The sequence below is a fragment of the Cercospora beticola genome, chromosome 7 (genome assembly GCF_033473495.1).
Source record: "Cercospora beticola chromosome 7, complete sequence".
NCBI lineage: Eukaryota > Fungi > Ascomycota > Dothideomycetes > Mycosphaerellales > Mycosphaerellaceae > Cercospora > Cercospora beticola.
In genome coordinates, this window is record NC_088941.1 from 1,265,380 (window position 1) to 1,281,904 (window position 16,525).

The following is a 16,525-nucleotide window of genomic DNA, read 5'->3' on the forward strand; positions in this document are numbered from 1 at the left end:
ACGGCCATTCGCAGCGTCCGCCGAGTTGTGGTCGCGATGTCTCATCGTCGCCTGCAACTCGACGTGCACATGCGCGCACCTGTGCAGGCTCCGATTCGCACTTCAGTCGCACCCTTTTGCACAAGATACTTCTCGTTCGGACATGTTCGCAACGGTCGCGAATGTGAAGTTCACTGTCCTCGCTTCTGCAGCCAATCAGAACGCGACTTCGTCAAATCACCAAGGCAACCGCGATAAACATGGGCGATGCATGGGTTCAGAGCTGCGTGGCTGCACGTCACTTTCAACTTCACGTACAAACGGGCGCAACAGACCCAGCGCATCTTGAGCAAACGCGCAGCAGTCGCATCTCCGTTTGTCGCTGCTGCTTGATGGGAGCCACTGCGATCGCTTCGGGACTGCTTATCTAATATCTGGGAACCCACCCCACTTTCTGGCCGCCATGTCTCGAATCTCCATTACTTCGCAGACGCCTTGTCCTGCACCTGCGGCTCTCGATCCTTCGCACCGGCGCATCTCTTCTTTTGAGCTCTTTGGAGACGACACAACCAATATCGACTATACACGCGCCATCGATCAACCGCTCACTGGCATTAAACCACGAAGGCGAAGCATGATGGGGGGCCCGGCGAGAAAGAAGGCAGCACCCGTCACCATCTTCGAGGATGTTAGTGAGGAGAGCGAGATTACTGCTGGAGAAGTGAAGAAGCCGGTGCTTGGAAACAACCACCAGGTAAGTCACAGCACTTTGCTGGGTAAACCACCCGCGAAGCGCCCTCATGGCATGGCGGGCGGCGGCAGCACCTCTGGTACGGCGAGCAGCATTGGCTTGGGAATGGCCAGTCTTCGCATCCAAGATAGCAGAACTGGTTGTAACGGAGGGAACGATGGGTCACAAGGTCGCATCTCTGCTGGAGGGAGAATGAGCATTGGTGGATGTGGCGGACCAGTTGGCGGCAATGCAAGCTGGGAATCCCGACGCATGATCGGAATGGGAGGGAATAGACTGCATCCAGGGCGCACCAATGTCAGTGAGGAGTTACCGCGCGGTAGTGGAGGTGCATCACTGGGACTTGGTTCCACCGTCAGGAAGCCCCCGCGACGACAGACCATCTTCGTGCCGGAAGATACTACGGTCATGACCATACACCCCGGAGCTCGCGATGACACTCATCGGATCGAGGACACGTTCCACCTCCCAAGCCTCACTGGACACCGAGAGTTACAGAGCGAAGAGAACTCTGGCGTCACCCAGAAGCCCGTACGCAAGTCGAGATCGTCACTGTTGGTGGCACCGAAGCGATTGCCTCTGCGCGAGACACCCTCCACGGAGAACATACCTGGATGGGACGTGGCTGGAGCGTAGGTCACTCCGTCTATCACTGTAAACGTACCTCACTGACTCTATCTGAAGCGATACTGGCAAGGAGAACCTGCCACCAGCCGGACAAGTGCTTGCACAAAAGGCCGTGAAATCTTTTGGCATTGTCGAGCCCACTGAGACACGTACTCTGCCACGCAGTCTCTACGCACCAACGCAGGCCTCTCGCAGTAGGCAATCGATCGTGCCACGGGCACACGCCCAACTCACATCGGCGCCCTCGCAAATCCCACCGGGCATGAAGATGCATACAACTATAGACTTTCGTAAAGACCGCCCAAAAGACAAGCCGCGCAAGACCATCACATTCATGCCTATCGATGAGCGTGATGCTTTTGCGCATACGCTCAACACTACCGGGGAGACTACTTGTCGGCCTACTGCACCAGTGCACGCTGACGACCATTCCCCGCCCTTGAAGGCTGGCTCGAAGTTGGATGAAGAGAAGCAGAGGATTCGTGAATTCGTTGCCAGCAAGCGCAACGAGCAACAACTTGCCAAGCTCCAGCAGTACCCAATACTCGAAGGCAATCTCTCGCAGCCGGCTCTTTACGAGGACAAGTGGTTGAGCTTCCAGGAAGTGGCACTCTCCGAAGTTATCAACGGGATCTTTCAACTCACTTCGCCGGCTCCAGCTATTCACGCCTCAGCGGCTGGCGAGTCTTTGAGAGAGCAACTCGTCAACCTGTATAATCGCCCGGAAGTGGCTAGCTTGCATAGCCGTCTTCAGGCTTCGCTCAAATACGGCGCACTTGCTCATCCGCAGCATTCGATTGGAACGCACCAGCCCACACAGGATCTAGGACTGCGGAAGCGCCTCATGAAGATGTGGCTGGAAGTATACAACAACCAGATTCTGATCGAAGCTGCTCAGGTCGTTGCTGGCAGACAAGTACTTCAGCCTTTGAACACCTCACCTGGCTCATCCCTGGATCCAAGATCTGGCAAGCGTGCCCAGACCGCTTTTCTCGAAGACTTCTTCGTCTGCGTAGTCGATGTTGATGCCGATCCACATGCCACCAGCGACGAGAGTCTCGACACTCTGCGTTGGCAGAAGACCATGCTTCGAAGCTTGATGCTCGCCTGGCTCCTCGACCAGTCTGCTGAGGTTGGTATTGTCGACGGTGGCTGCCTCATCACCCGCGACTCAAGCATCAAGACGACTGAATCCGTTCTACAGACACTTGGTCGTCATATGTTTCCAGCTTGCGGAGACATCATACGTACGCTCAAGCATCTGCAGTACGATGTACAGTACCGCCAAGATCCTCTCAAGGAGGTCGTCTACCATGTCACGAACATTGCGACGGACTTCCGCGATGGCGTCTTCCTCACACGCCTTGTTGAGACGTTTCTGTATGAACATATGGATCTCAAGGTACGTCGCATGATCTTCTCACATGTGGCTCTGCTAACGCCGTATCAGAAATCGGAGAACACTTTGTCACAGTTCCTGAAGCTTCCTGGTGAAAACTCCTCGCAACGCAGCTACAACGTCCAGGTTGCCTTAAGAGCCTTGTCCGCCTACGATGTCTCCACTGCCAACATGGTCGCTGATATCGCCACTGAGGATATCGTCAACGGTCATCGCGAGAAGACCCTCAGCCTCCTTTGGTCTCTCGTGAGCAACTACGGCCTCTCATACCTCGTAGACTGGAAGAAGCTTGCCGCGGACATCGATCGCGTTGCCGGACATGCACTTGCGAACCTACCAGTCTCTCCAGCAGAACAAGAGGAGCTGCTTCAGCAATGGGCGGCAGCCTATGCCACCCAAGCTGGCCTTCACGTCGACAACCTGTCGACATCCTTCGCTGATGGCAAAGTCTACGCTGCTATCCTCTCCACTTTCGTCGAGAAACTCAACGTCAAGCCAGATGTACCAAGTGTGCTTGGGCAGCTCCGAGCTGTAGGTTGCAGTCAAGCTTTCAGCGAGAAGATTGCGGGCTCTGTGGGTGTCGTGGTGGGAAAGGAGACGGTGGTGAGCAATCTGACCTTCTTGGCGTCGAGACTGCTGCTCTTGGTATGAGGATCACCGGGAATTACGCATTGTGGGCTGGCTATTAAGTGATTGGATGGACGTGCTTATGCATGTAATCGCTCACCTTATGGGGACGAGTGCATGGAATGAATGACGATCGCATGAGTACTTAATAATGACAAAGGATCGAACTGTAAAGATTTGTCCAATGTTCAGTGTCACGAAGCCTTTTCCTCTCGAAATTCGGGAATGTGCTTAGACCTCTCTGGGTGCAAAATGAGTCCCGGATCGTGTAGGAATGATTGTTGAGAGGCATATAACTTTAGTTCTGGTACCCGTAGATGTACAACAGCTATGAAGGTCTCTGTTTCCGCATGTCTTCGAGGGAAGAGTCGTTCGCGGAGCGTAGCGTCCGGGTTTCCTCCCTTGTGGACGCGCTCTGTGAAGGCCGCATAGAACTGAAGGACAATTGAGTAAGAATTGAGTGGGAAATGGGGCTGGGTTGTAGAATTGTACAAGTCGTATAGCTACAATAGCGACACACTACGAGCCCATACTCCCTGGTCTCGTCAGCTTTTGTGAACGCGCAGAGGACGTAGCTGCCAGCCCATATTGCGTCAAAACAATCAATACTGGCATTTTCGCGCCTCGGACTCCCTTCTCTCTTGAAACGCCAAACGCCTAGCCAATGTCTCGTGAATCGCGTCTTTTCCTAATATCCCCGACCTCTGCCTCGAGGCGCACCTCTGCTGCCACCTCGGCTGAAACCGCCAGATCCAGAGAACCCGCGACCACCACCTCGTGCACCACCTCGGCTGAAACCTCCGCGGTCACCGCCCCGCCCTCTTGGTGCTCCGCGACCTCTTGGCGCGCCTCGTCCACCGCGTCCGGCACCGCCTGCACCTCTTGGCTTCTTCACTTTTGGTGCTCCTGGCGGTGGCTTGGGCTTTGGCAAGAACTTCTCCAGCGGTAATAGCTTATCGCCTCCAATGTAGAATTTGTCTCCGCTCTTGAAGCTCGTGGCCTGGATGCCTTCTTGCGGCTTGATCGTGAAGAAGACCTGGTTCAGTGGTCCGAGGATTTCATCGACTTTTCCCACGGGCGTCTTGTTCTCGAGGTAGATGGGGGCGTTGAAGTAGGGAATTTTAACGTTGATGGATTCGCAGACCATTTCGCCCTCGGTTGCGTGCAGGAAGCTGCCCATTTCTGTGGTTCATTTATCAGATTCTGGTGCCGTGAAATGTCGCAAGACTGGTACATACCGTAGACTTGGTCTGGAGGACCGTATGACTGCTGGAAACCTCCTCTGCCACCGCGCGCACCGCCTCTGAATCCACCGCGACCACCGCGGTCTCCACCTCGTCCGCGGAACGACATTTTCGCAGCTCTTTTCGCCTGCTCCCTCTTATTCGATCGACCCTGTTCTCAGCCTGCGCTTCGAATGCGCAGATATGACGAGCTACCTTTCAGTAGCTGCCACGGTCTAGCGAATCGTGTGTGGTGAAAGTGAAGGTGGTTGCAAGGGAGCTTGCTTCGTGAGGTTGAAGCTCTGGATAATTTTGCGATGCGATGGAGATCGGCATTTCTTTCCGCCGACACGTCTTGGCATTGCTTCGAGATTTCTCGACTTCACGTCGCTCCGTTCCTGGTCGCTATCGATTATATGCTGTGATGCCGCTGGTCCACTGGAGTCGAGCTCGCCACATCACATAGCTGACAGTGAAGAGTAGTCTGATTGCGTCTTCCTCAGTGCCAAGGTGAGGTCAAAAGTTTCTTCTCGTGCCTGACATCTAGCAAGCATGACAAAGACCCAAAGAAAAGCAGCTTCGAGCGCTGCAGACGCATTCGATCGACATTATGCTGCCATTTGGGGCGAAGCGAGATGGCAGAACAGTTTGAGACCAGCTCTTGAGCAACCAACGAGATATGCGTGTTTGCTGAATCGTTACGCCCCTCTGGACGCGACCAAGGAGAAAATCAGCAGCCCTAACACGGAAGAAGTGCCTTTGAAGCTTCCTCAGCCTAGTGGGTCAGATGCTGCTTTGAATCTCCCGCTCAATCTGGTCGTGAGGCAAACCAAGTCTGCAGAAGATGGCTCTCCGGCCCCTTCCAGTGAACCATTTCCCGCGCCCGTCTCAGCGCCCGGCCAGCTATGCTCGCATTGGAACTTGGATGCCGCATCAGCGCTGGTAGCACAACTACTTGACGTCAAGCATGGTGACAACGTTCTCGACCTGTGCGCTGCACCAGGAGGGAAATCGATCAGTTTGGCACAGAATATCTGGGTTCAGCACCACGCCGACGATTCGGAGGCCAGAGCCAAGGTTTCCGAGCAGAGACCACTTCAGATCGGCACCTTGCACTCCAACGAGGTCGATGCACCGCGACAGAGGCGACTGGCCGATAACTTGCGCAGCTACCTGCCAAAGGCATTATTCGATGCTCAACGGATCTCGACCTTGCGAATAGACGGAACATACCCAAAGGCTCACTACGAACTCGTCGTGAAGACACCTAATGGGACTGTCGGATATGACAAAGTTTTGATTGATGCGCCATGTTCATCAGAACGTCACATCATCCACGCTCATGCAAATGCAAGGCTCGGTGGCGGTGAAGCGCCAGAAATGGTCAATTGGCGGCCGGGCTCGTCGAAGCGCCTGGCTGAGACCCAGGTAAAGCTTCTGATGACAGGTCTACGGGCAGCTAAAGTCGAAGCTACGATCATGTATGCCACGTGTTCCATTGAGCCGACGGAAAACGATGGAGTCATCGAGAAGATGCTGTCGCAGGTCGAGAAGGAGCGCAAAAAGGGAATGTTAAAGTGGACTGTGAGAGTCGGCTTTGGTGCCGGACATGGAGATGTAGCGCTTGAGACTGAGCTAGAGAAGAGTTGGGCTGAGCGTACAAAATATGGCTGGATTGTGCTGCCTGACCATCCTGGTGGAGGACGCTGGGGGCCTTTGTTCTTCGCGGTCTTGACGAAGACCTCTACAGCTTGAGCTATAGGGATTGCGCGCATCTTGTGATGCCAGCTTCAAGAAATGGCGGCAGTGCTTCTATAATTTACACGCAGACAAGACATGGTCCTCCCAATGCGCTACCACACGGACGAGACGTCACTCGTACTGAGCTGGAAGGCGTAACAAGCGAGCAGATGCTAAGTGAACGGATTGTCGAAGACGCGCAACTGCTTTCAATAGCCCCAAGTGTTTGACAACAACACTCCGCGCCAAACATAAGTCTCGGTCCCCGATCCAAGCTGCCTTGAGACCAGGATTCCATGAGATGGCACGAAGAAGCTGCTTCAGTGAATCGCAATAGACGCTCAATGAGGAAGCAATGCTTGCTGGACGTAGATCGTACTGCGCGCATTCGTGCCTGACGTGTAAGGAATGATACACTTTCGGCTGGGCACATTGGAGACACCACCGCTGCACTGGAGGTGCGCCGTGCCTTCCCCGACATCTTCGGAAGGTGCAGAGAGGAAGTGAAGGCGCGGCCGGACCCCTGCTAGCGCGTGACGCCGTCTCTTTCCGTCAAAGTTGATTCCCGCTTGACTTCTGACATCTGCAGCAACATATCGACGTTACTCGCGAAGTCGTCCGCGAAAGCTCGCGAGTCCACCAGGTTGGTGTACCAAGCTGGCTTGATCTTCTTGGTCGTTCTTGCTGACCGTGACGCAGAGCAACACTTTCGCAAAGATGGCGCCGTCGCCTTCCAAGCTAGAAGCTTCTGGCGCTGTGGGCTTTCTCGATCTTCCGCCGGAGCTCCGCAATAGAATCTACAAGCTCTGCTTGATTGCTGACTCCTCCATCCGTTGCGCCGGGTACTTGCGTCTCGACCTGGGCAAAGTCACATCCGATATGTCCGGCTGGGACACGCCACCCGGACTGGTGACAAATTTACTTTCGACCTGCAAACAAGTCTACCAAGAAGCGATGCCAGTGCTCTACGGCAACAATGCATTCTACCTTCATTCGGCAGGTTATAGATCCCAGTTTCCACTAGGCAATGACCCTCGGCAGCTTCCTACTCCCGTGCAAGCAATGCGCAAGGTTCACCTCGGCAGAAGTCAGAATCAAGTCATTGCAATGCGTTTGCTCGACCTGCTGCGGAAATTTCCGGACTTAGACACTGTTCGTGCCACGGTGGGCTTCTACCGCAATTTCCAAACACCTCGAACAATGGCCAAGGCCCTGAAGCCAGTGGTGCGGGATATGCACGCTGCGAGGAAGGGATCTGACAGGAAGGAAGCCATTGATGTTATTGAGCTGGAGCTCCAAGATCAAACCTTCGCCCAAGCGGTCATGCAAATACTCCGCAAGTCCTTGGGCTTGGCTTGACGCTTCCCATCGTCGAATATGACCCATCGCAGTCTGTTGGCGTCTCAGCTATGGTATGAAGGAGCGGGTAAGTCCTACATGAGCTCTGATGAGCGAATGGGCTGCAATGGTTTGTTTGTAACCTTGCACCACACCGTTCAGAGCATTCATCGATGCGAACTGCATTGCTGACGAGCACTAGACAAGTGAGCATGGATGACTTGTGTTTCAATTGGCATAAACAGAGGAGGCCCATCCGGGTTCCCGTCAGCATTGGCAGTGTACTGCACTCCGAATAATGTTGGCTCTCGTGGTACTACGGTTGGCCGTGGGCACCTGTCTGCGGACAACTCGAAGAGCTCTCCAGCCTGTGCGCATAAGAGCAAAGGGAGGATTCGTTGCCAATGTTGATTCAGCTGAAGGTAGCACGAAGAACGAGCACGTATGAACTCTTGCCTGGTTGTTCCCACCTAGCGAAAAGAAAGCATCTAGTGAAGAGAGCTTCATCAGAAAACGATGCCCTGAGCGACTAACTCAAGATCAGCACAAAAGCTTCCCCTCTGATTGTCGCACCCGCTAATCCAAGCGTACTATTACTTTATACGAACTCACTACCACAGCTACTGTACGTCCAGCCACCACGTATTCTCCCGAGCCAAGAACAACGCAACCACCCGCGCTACATTCAAGCTCTAGGAAACAGGTCTGCAACCCCTCCACGAATCATCTCCAGCTCTTTAGCGGCGTCCTCCGCACAGCCAATGTTGATCAAGCAGGGTCCTTCCGCAAAAGTCCATAGCTTGCCAGGTCCCAAGCAGCGCCACATGGCACGGCACTTGGCGAAGCCAACTTCCTTTCGTTCCTGAAGCACGTTGCTATCTTGATCGTCGTACAAAGAGGCAGACGTCATGCGGACTGGTATGCAGAGTTGCATGTTGGTCGCAGAAATTTAGCGAGAAATGACCACACATGGTATGGTCGCATGATGATCCTTAGCGTGAGAGCGCATGGTAGTACAGTAGCTGAGCTCGGTTTTGTTGGTGAGATACGGTAGGAGCATGAAAGTTGGGAGGAAAGAGCCGAGTGAGGACATGGGGGAGGGAATATATATATGAGCTGTGGCGATGCCACCTTGATGGAGATTCACTTGAGCACTCACTCATATCAACCAATTAAATCAGCTAATATGCGTTCCACTTTCTTCATTTCCGCCCTGGCAGCTGTAGCCTCTGCAGCAGTCAACGATCCTTGCTATGGACCCAACGGCATCGCCGGTGTCTGTATAGACTCCGGTGCTTGCACCAGCGGAGGAGGCACATCGATCGCTGGCGCCTGTCCAGCAGATGCTGCCAATGTTCGGTGCTGTTTCAAGCCTAGCTGCGCCAATGGCTCTTCAGGCAACTGCCGCTGGCGAAGTGACTGCGCTGGCAGCAGTGTTTCGGGACAATGCCCAGGACCAGCTCAGATGCAATGCTGCTCTTCCAATGCTCAAGGCTGGGGAGGTTACAACAGGCCATCTGTTCCTGGTGTGGGCGCCTGCAAACAGGTTGCTGTCACTGGTGCCAATACAGTGATCAACGCTTTCCCAGGCCGCATTCGAGAGATCTTCTGTATCCGTGATTGCGCTTGCGGAAGTGGCAGTGATCACTGCTGCGGAAAGGCTATTGATTATATGTTGAGCGATGGTGGTGGTGTAAGTCTTCAGTGCCAGTCTTCCTTCGTTGCTTTTACTGATATCGATCACAGCAAGCCTCCATCTCTGGTCGCCAGATCGCTGAGTGGGCCATGAACAACCGTGGCTCGCTGAACATGAAGTATGTCATTTGGGGCCAGCGCATCTGGACTCCAGGTCGGGATGCTGTGACTGGATGGAACAACTGGCGCACCCAGGGAGATCGTGGATCCATCACCGCCAACCACTGGTAAGATGAACTTAATATTGCTACTGCTCCAGAATCGCGCTAATCGTACATAGGGACCACGTCCACATCAGCTTCAACTAGAGGCTTCGGAAGCTTTAGGCATGCTTGACCAGTGACGAAGAATGGCAAGCGAGAATGCCAAGCAAGGAAACATCCATGCGCGACGGAGGACAGCAGCCGGACATCTGGCTTGCAAGATGGTGTACACGCCACAATGAATAGTGGCAGCATGAGTCTCCATAGACGAATATAATGAAAGAAGAAAGAACATTCCGCAATCATGCTTCACCGCTTCGATGACTTCGTGACTCGTCGAAAGACCGACCTAGGCCGGAGCGAAACATCTGTAGCAACGTACTGCACATCCGACACGATGTCATTGACAACCTCATGCACCGCGTCAGGAACAGTACACGGCGGCGGTCTGAAGTCAATGAGATCAACGGGCTCTGCCTTCCCATCCACCACAATGTCGAGCAAGTACAGTTTCCGCGGCACATCGATGCGAACAGTAACATCGATGCGTACCTTATGGGACCCTGCCTCCATGTGGGTTCCTGCGGGTTGTAGTCGCATGGTTTGTTCGATTTCTGTGATGCTCATGCTCATATCTTGAATCGGCGCGATGTCAAACCCGACTTGGGTATCTCCGATGCTACCAAGTAAGATTGCCAGGCGAGAGTTATCTGTTCTCCGTTGCAGGAACATGACAGCTGAAAGTCTACCAGCTCGCTTGATGATCTGGAAAGCACTCGCTTGTGCTGCTGCGATCCAAGGCTTGACAGTTGGCCGGGGAGCATGTTGCTGATCTGCCGGATCGAGAGGGAAATGTGCTAAGTGCATCAGGTCATAAATGTCTGATGAAAAGTGCAGATCTCGAGGCTGGAAGAAATGCCAGGGCATGAGCGCATCCGCGTCTTGACCAGATATCTTTTGCCGAACGTAAACGATACTCGGTCTGTTCGAACGGACTTCAAGCCCAAAGATCTGGTCGCACTGCACTCGTGAGTACTGATTGATACCAGAGTCGAGCTTCTCCAGTTTGATACAAGTGAAGCCGAAGTATCCCCTTTGAGGAGATGGAATAGGACAATTGAGAGCTGCGTAGTATGTGCCGTCACCCACGGGCGTGAGATGAAAGTTGATCCGGAGTCCACGATTGCTGGGCTGGAACGGCTGTTCGTCTTCCCAGTCAGCATACCCGATAATGTTGGACCTTTCCGCGAATGCATCTGGACTATCAGCCAGCAACCCATGACGGCCTGTAGAATCACTGCCGACATTAGCAGTCCAGGCAAATATGCTGTGGTCATTGCTCTCCTTCATAATTTGCTCCTGGAGTCGATGGAATGCATTGACAGCACCTTCTCCGTACAACATAGGCATGTTGACCTGGAATATTCCCATGAGACAATATGCTTTATCCTCTGGTCGGGTCGTCCTGCGATCAGCCGCCCAGGACATACGCTGGGCAATCGACACGGACTGCAGACTTCCAGGAGCGATCAGTATATCTTCAGAAATGCCAGTTCTTTCGGAGACCATGCTGCAAATGGCAGAGAACGTTTTGCTGCCCACACGATTCCAGTTCTTGTCGTAAAAAATGAGCTCCGAAGGCGCGATAAGTTCTTGCAAGGTCCAACCTCTCGTAAACCATTTCGATTCTTGAAGCTTCCGTGGCGATTCGAAGTCTACGTCTTCAAGATATGCGAAGCACACTTCCGACTCCGCATACCACGTATACATCGAATTGATGGCTTCGGAGAGCTCTGCACTGCTGTCTTTGTTGATGCAGCAGGTATCACACCAGATCCATTCGAATTCCCGTCCTTTCCATTCTCGTGCTCGTTTCATGGCGGCCGCGAGCTTCGGATACGCCTTCTTGGTCTCCGCAGTGCCATTCTGAATGTCCACGAGCAGCACTTCATCGTCTTCGTTCGCACTCCAGCAATGGCTCAAGATGGCGTATGGAGGTGTATGGCCATCTGCATCGGGAAATCTTCTCACTTCCAGGTTCTTGGTATTGAGCAGGCGCATAGTGAAACGTTTCGTGAAGATGCAGGCGAACGATTACATTGCGAGACTGGAGATGAGCGCTGCTCGGCACCGGATAGCATGATCAGATGAACACAATCGTCCCTTCCTTCCATTGTGTCGAGACGCTCGCTGGTTTTAGCGCTTATCCTGCGAGAGCTAAATGAGGTGCGGCTGAAGTATTTGTGCAACCCACATGCGAGGTGAACTTTGTAGGCGGCACGTCTGGCCAATTGAAGATCAACTCCTAGATGAAGGATTCAGCTGTGGCGCAGATCAGTTTGCCAAGACTCGAGCGTCCAAACACCACAATGCATCTTCCGTTCGCTTGCCATTCGCGCGGAAGAGGCTCAATCGCTGGAGATGAGTGATGAAGAAACCAGGAAACCGGCGTGTGACAATTGACCATAAATGGCAGATCATAGACGCGCGGGAGTGCCCGTGTTTGCTGCCGGCCCCTTTCATGCAGTTGTTGTTGTTAGGCGAGAAACACTAAATGACGAAGGATCCAATTCTGTGGGCGATCATTGAGGCGCAGAACTTTGGACCAGAACCCCGAGGTGAGAGAGGCTGCTTTGAAAGGGCTGACCTTTCCTTCCGTCTTCACTTCTCGTTGGAAGACGCGATCACATCAAGTCAGGCGCATTCGCAGTCACACCTTGATTCCTGGAACATCGACCACAGGTGACACCTTGATCATCATCAAGAAGACCTCCGAAATACAGCTCAAGCCGACACAGTTCGCGCTCAACCACATTATCCTTCACACAATGGCATCGAACATGACGACAGCGGAGAAAGACCACACGCCCGCGCCGGCGTACGAAGCGCCTGGCCACAAACCAGAATATCACCACTCAAGTCCTGTGCCGATGGAGACCATCAATCGCGGGCCAGCAGCGTCCCCAGGTCCACAAATGGTTATGGTGCCGAATGTTGCTCCTCCACAGCAGGTATGCCAGACAGATCCCTTCTCGTTCGGAGACACATTGCCGATCTCAGGTTCTAACTCCTCTCAGCAAGCAGCGACTCAACTGAACCTCCTGCGCGACCAACCCGAGTTCATCTGGTGCCCAGCCACGGGCAGAGTCTGCCAAACCCGGCCCGACAGCAAAGATTCCGACAAAACCTGGTTCGCAGTGATTGGAATCTGCCTCATTTGTCCATGTGTCGCATGTATCCCATTGAAGGGATGCTGTGGAGATGGAATGTTGCAAGGTGAGTTTCAAAATCCATCATCTTCCACCCAGTGAGCCAGTGTGGCAAACGAGACTGACTCTTGCATTCGCCAGACTGGGACCAGTACTGCACAGGCTGCGGCAAACAAGTCACACATCGTCCATACAATAAGGAAGCACAGATCTTCGCGCCAGATCACAACCTTCCCACGAACCAAGGTGGGATGCCTCAGCAGTATGGTCAGCAGCCGATGCAGTATCAAAATCAAGGTCAACCGGTGTACGGATAGAAGCCGAATGCTGTGTCGATTTGAGGTGGTTTCTTGGAGCCGGGTACGGAATGGCGAGAACAGCGGCCTGGGTGTTGATTGCGGGGACACAGAGGACCTGGTCATACCTAGTAACGAATGATGTTGTATAGCATAAATGAAGCACGGCAATGGCGGAAGCCTCGTTTCTCTGAGCCAGTCCAGTGGTCCAGTCCGATGAAGAAAATCTGCCGCAATGATCAATTGTCGTTACCCGCCGCTGCAGGATACCGCCTCTTGTGCTCGCCGACGTGTCACACATTATCGGACTAGAAGTGGAACACCTGTTGCCAGCCGTCCTTCTCCGCCAATCCCGATCATGAGTAGCCATCATATGGCAAACAGAAACCCTGCTTATTCAGGGAAGTAGCTCTGTTATCACATATTGAGGTTGCCTGATCACCAACACCCGTCTGCGTTAGTAGGCTCTTCCCTTTTTTGGCCTGTCGTCGATTGCGCTGTTCCTTGTATTCGATTCCTGTTGAGGTTCATGTCTTGTATTTTTGTCCTTCTAGCGGGAATGAGTGCTGCGATTGTGATGTATTCTCTGCACTTTTTGATACGTATCGAGTCGCCGCCGGGAGGTTCAGGGCTCGCATTGACATTGATGTAGTGAACAGAATTCTGCTGACTCAGGGAAGTAGCTGTACTATCAGAGACACATGCCAGAAAGCCATGCCGCCTGCTCAGCAGGCCCTTCCCTTTTTGGGAATTGTCATCGATTCACCGCTCGACCGTTCGATCCCCGTTGAAGGCCACGTCTCGTTCTTTTGCCATTCCAGTAGAGATGAGTGCCACAGCTTTGATGCGATCTGTCTTTCTTTTTGTGACCCATCGCCGCTCCACGTCAGGAATTCCGAACGGAGACCTCCTGTCGCCAGCCGCTCCCGTCGGCGACCATAACATAGCAGTCAAAATCCTGCTGATTCAGGGAAGTAGCTCTGTCAAAGAGTAACTTGTCACCTTAGGGCGACACCCGTCTGCCTAGCAGGCCCTTCCCTTTTTGTTCCTCGTTGTCGATTTCGCGGTATTCGTGGGTTCGATTCCATCTTCCAGTGACCACTTGGTGAATTTGTCAAGCACACTCAGTACTCGTCTCGAACTTTTGCTTCTCTAGTACGAATGAGCGCGGCAGCATCTTAAGTAGCTTTCTTTCTGGGGACGTATTGTATGGTGTCGCCGATAGGGATTTTGAGCGTGGCTGCCTCTTGACTCTCGCCTGTCGCCAGCCGCTGCCTCCCGTCTCTCCCGCGCATGACCTTCATGTAGCAAACGAAATGCTGATGACTCAGGGAAGTAGCTCGAACAGAATTCTTGCAATTGCCAGCAAAATCCGTCTGCCTAGCAGGCCCTTCCCTTTTGGTCTTCGCTGTCGCTGCTTCGTGCTGCCCATGAGTTCGAATCCGCTTCCAGCTCTCTTTTTGCACTTTTGCACTTTTGCCAGGCCACCACTCAAACCCCTACCACATTCACTTGAGCAGCCAGTCCTGATTCTGGAACTTTGATGCAATCGCATGCTTGATATTCATGTCCAAGCAATAGCCAATCATTTCATTTTGATCCTGGGTATCTTCTATTCATCACGCACATCAAAACGCCACCTGCGATCCCAGCAAAACGCCTCGCCATGCCTTTGGTATTGCAGCATATATTTTCTTCACCGTATCTTCTCATTTGAACTGTTTTCGTCTCTTCCCGATCGAGTTCTGTATTCTATGATCCCACATACCAAATTTCGACTCCCATGATATCGAATTTGCTCCCTTCTTCACTCAAAGGCTCATTGCCAAAGGTGGGACACGTCGCACTCACGCCATTACCCAAGCTTTGGTCCAGCCACAGCCCGTAGTGTCCATCTCCTCCGCCCACGCTGAAATAGTCCTGCTGGCAGAAGATGGTGAAGTCGTTCTCGCCAGTGTAAGGAAACGCTTTGAAGCGTATTCTTTCAGGTGTTGTAGTCCCATTCTTGTGTCCGTTTGTTCCTGGCACTTTCAGTGAGGCAAGGGATGCACTACTATCTGTCCTCGGCACGCCGATGGTGGTCATGCGCTGCGCGTGTGTCGTGTCTTCGCTCGGCGGTGGTGGGAGATCCATGAGATCGGGCAGAGCGGGCAAGGTCATTGCTCGCCAGAGGAAGCACTCGCCATTGCCATAGTAGTGAGATTGAGGTTTAGGTGGGTCGGAGAGGTATGCGCCGAAAACACCGCCTGATGCATCACGCACCACCACAACGAAGCCTCCGCGCTTGCCTCGGTATGGGTCGCAGAGGTTGTACACAGTTGATAGTGTGCTGCCATTCTGGTCAATGGAGTATATGAGGTGCCATTTCTCTTGCAATTGCAATCGTGGAGGGATCAGTAAGCGGATCTCCTCGGCTACAGCTTTGCGTAAGAGCTTCGCCTTGTGGCTGGTGCCATGTTTGTAGCCTTCTAATGTCAAGGGAGTAAGAGGCGGAGGTTGAAAGGGCGATCGCTTGCGAATGGGTTGCTGTGGCGGGTGGTAGACACCGGTCGTGGGATCAGTCATGGAGCCGTTGTAATTTGCGCTGAGAGCTTTGGCCAGCGGAGTGGGGGCTTCGTCCTCGCTGATCCTGCGGAAGAGAGATGAGGTGGTGTATCGGACGGGCTCGGCGAAGTAGGAAAGCGTAGAGAGAAGCGGATTGGAGAGACGGTTGAAATTATTAGGAGCATGTGTCGGAGGGCGAGGAGGGTCAGAGGGAGCGGAGGAGGAGGAATCGCGGTGTGCGGTGTCGGTGGACATGGCGGCGGGCGGAAGAGTGGAGAGGGTGGTCAGTGGTCAATCGTGAAACGTAGATTGTGGAGCTGAGTGGTGCATGGTGTTTCCTCGTCACGATCGGCAAACAAACGTCGTTGGTCTGTGTCAAGAAGTTCATCGAACTCACAAACTCCCGCGCGATCTCACAACAAGCTCACCGAGCCAAGACACGTTCCTGGCACGTGAAATATAAGCAAGGATGCTGTCAGCATCTTCCCAGTCACAGGCTCCCTTTGACGAACGTCGCTCCTCGCCCGGAGTATTCAGACCTTCGTTTTTTCTGCGCTGTTTCCAGGCTGCCGACCGATCCTCACCGCCGCATCCAAGCCAGGAGGCTGAAGCTCGTCCGATCCTGCAACGATCACGCGAAACCAGGCGTATCGCAGCGAAAGCGTCGAAAAGCCTGCCATGGTTGCCCAATACTGTTACAAGATCTTGCCAGAGCGCCAGCGGAGCCCGCTGAATATCTGCCCGACGCGATTACTGTCGCTGCCTTATCCGGCATATCGCCTGTCTTCGCCGGAGTGGCTGAACTCAGCAAGCATGAAAGTACGGCGACATGGAGATCACTTCGAGCACTTAGGGTCTCCTCGATCTGACTGGCAAAACATTCACGTCCCGTGT

The 16,525-nt window shown here is 53.4% G+C and overlaps 8 protein-coding genes across 8 annotated transcripts; 5 read left to right on the forward strand and 3 right to left on the reverse strand.

Annotated features, from left to right (window-relative positions):
* Positions 1-442: 442 nt before the first annotated feature.
* On the forward strand, positions 443-3,407 carry RHO25_010732 (uncharacterized protein; the record flags this gene model as incomplete). Its single annotated transcript, XM_023602372.2, has 3 exons — positions 443-1,362; positions 1,415-2,759; positions 2,808-3,407. 3 exons carry the CDS (start codon positions 443-445, stop codon positions 3,405-3,407), a joined length of 2,865 nt encoding a protein of 954 aa, XP_023451346.1.
* Positions 3,408-4,071: 664 nt separating this feature from the next.
* Positions 4,072-4,736, reverse strand: GAR1 (H/ACA snoRNP pseudouridylase subunit; the record flags this gene model as incomplete). Its single annotated transcript, XM_023602371.2, has 2 exons — positions 4,072-4,565; positions 4,622-4,736. 2 exons carry the CDS (start codon positions 4,734-4,736, stop codon positions 4,072-4,074), a joined length of 609 nt encoding a protein of 202 aa, XP_023451345.1.
* Positions 4,737-5,158: 422 nt separating this feature from the next.
* On the forward strand, positions 5,159-6,361 carry RHO25_010734 (uncharacterized protein; the record flags this gene model as incomplete). The annotated part of the gene is made up of 1 exon (XM_023602370.2): positions 5,159-6,361. One exon carries the CDS (start codon positions 5,159-5,161, stop codon positions 6,359-6,361), a length of 1,203 nt encoding a protein of 400 aa, XP_023451344.1.
* Positions 6,362-7,063: 702 nt separating this feature from the next.
* RHO25_010735 (uncharacterized protein) lies at positions 7,064-7,705 on the forward strand (the record flags this gene model as incomplete). Its single annotated transcript, XM_023602369.2, has 1 exon — positions 7,064-7,705. One exon carries the CDS (start codon positions 7,064-7,066, stop codon positions 7,703-7,705), a length of 642 nt encoding a protein of 213 aa, XP_023450841.1.
* Positions 7,706-8,870: 1,165 nt separating this feature from the next.
* Positions 8,871-9,687, forward strand: RHO25_010736 (uncharacterized protein; the record flags this gene model as incomplete). The annotated part of the gene is made up of 3 exons (XM_023602368.1): positions 8,871-9,377; positions 9,431-9,606; positions 9,660-9,687. 3 exons carry the CDS (start codon positions 8,871-8,873, stop codon positions 9,685-9,687), a joined length of 711 nt encoding a protein of 236 aa, XP_023450842.1.
* A 204-nt stretch (positions 9,688-9,891) lies between these two features.
* RHO25_010737 (uncharacterized protein) lies at positions 9,892-11,643 on the reverse strand (the record flags this gene model as incomplete). Its single annotated transcript, XM_023602367.1, has 1 exon — positions 9,892-11,643. One exon carries the CDS (start codon positions 11,641-11,643, stop codon positions 9,892-9,894), a length of 1,752 nt encoding a protein of 583 aa, XP_023450931.1.
* A 767-nt stretch (positions 11,644-12,410) lies between these two features.
* Positions 12,411-13,108, forward strand: RHO25_010738 (uncharacterized protein; the record flags this gene model as incomplete). The annotated part of the gene is made up of 3 exons (XM_023602366.2): positions 12,411-12,593; positions 12,660-12,858; positions 12,933-13,108. 3 exons carry the CDS (start codon positions 12,411-12,413, stop codon positions 13,106-13,108), a joined length of 558 nt encoding a protein of 185 aa, XP_023450932.1.
* Positions 13,109-14,839: 1,731 nt separating this feature from the next.
* On the reverse strand, positions 14,840-15,886 carry RHO25_010739 (uncharacterized protein; the record flags this gene model as incomplete). Its single annotated transcript, XM_023602365.2, has 1 exon — positions 14,840-15,886. One exon carries the CDS (start codon positions 15,884-15,886, stop codon positions 14,840-14,842), a length of 1,047 nt encoding a protein of 348 aa, XP_023450933.1.
* Positions 15,887-16,525: the final 639 nt, after the last annotated feature.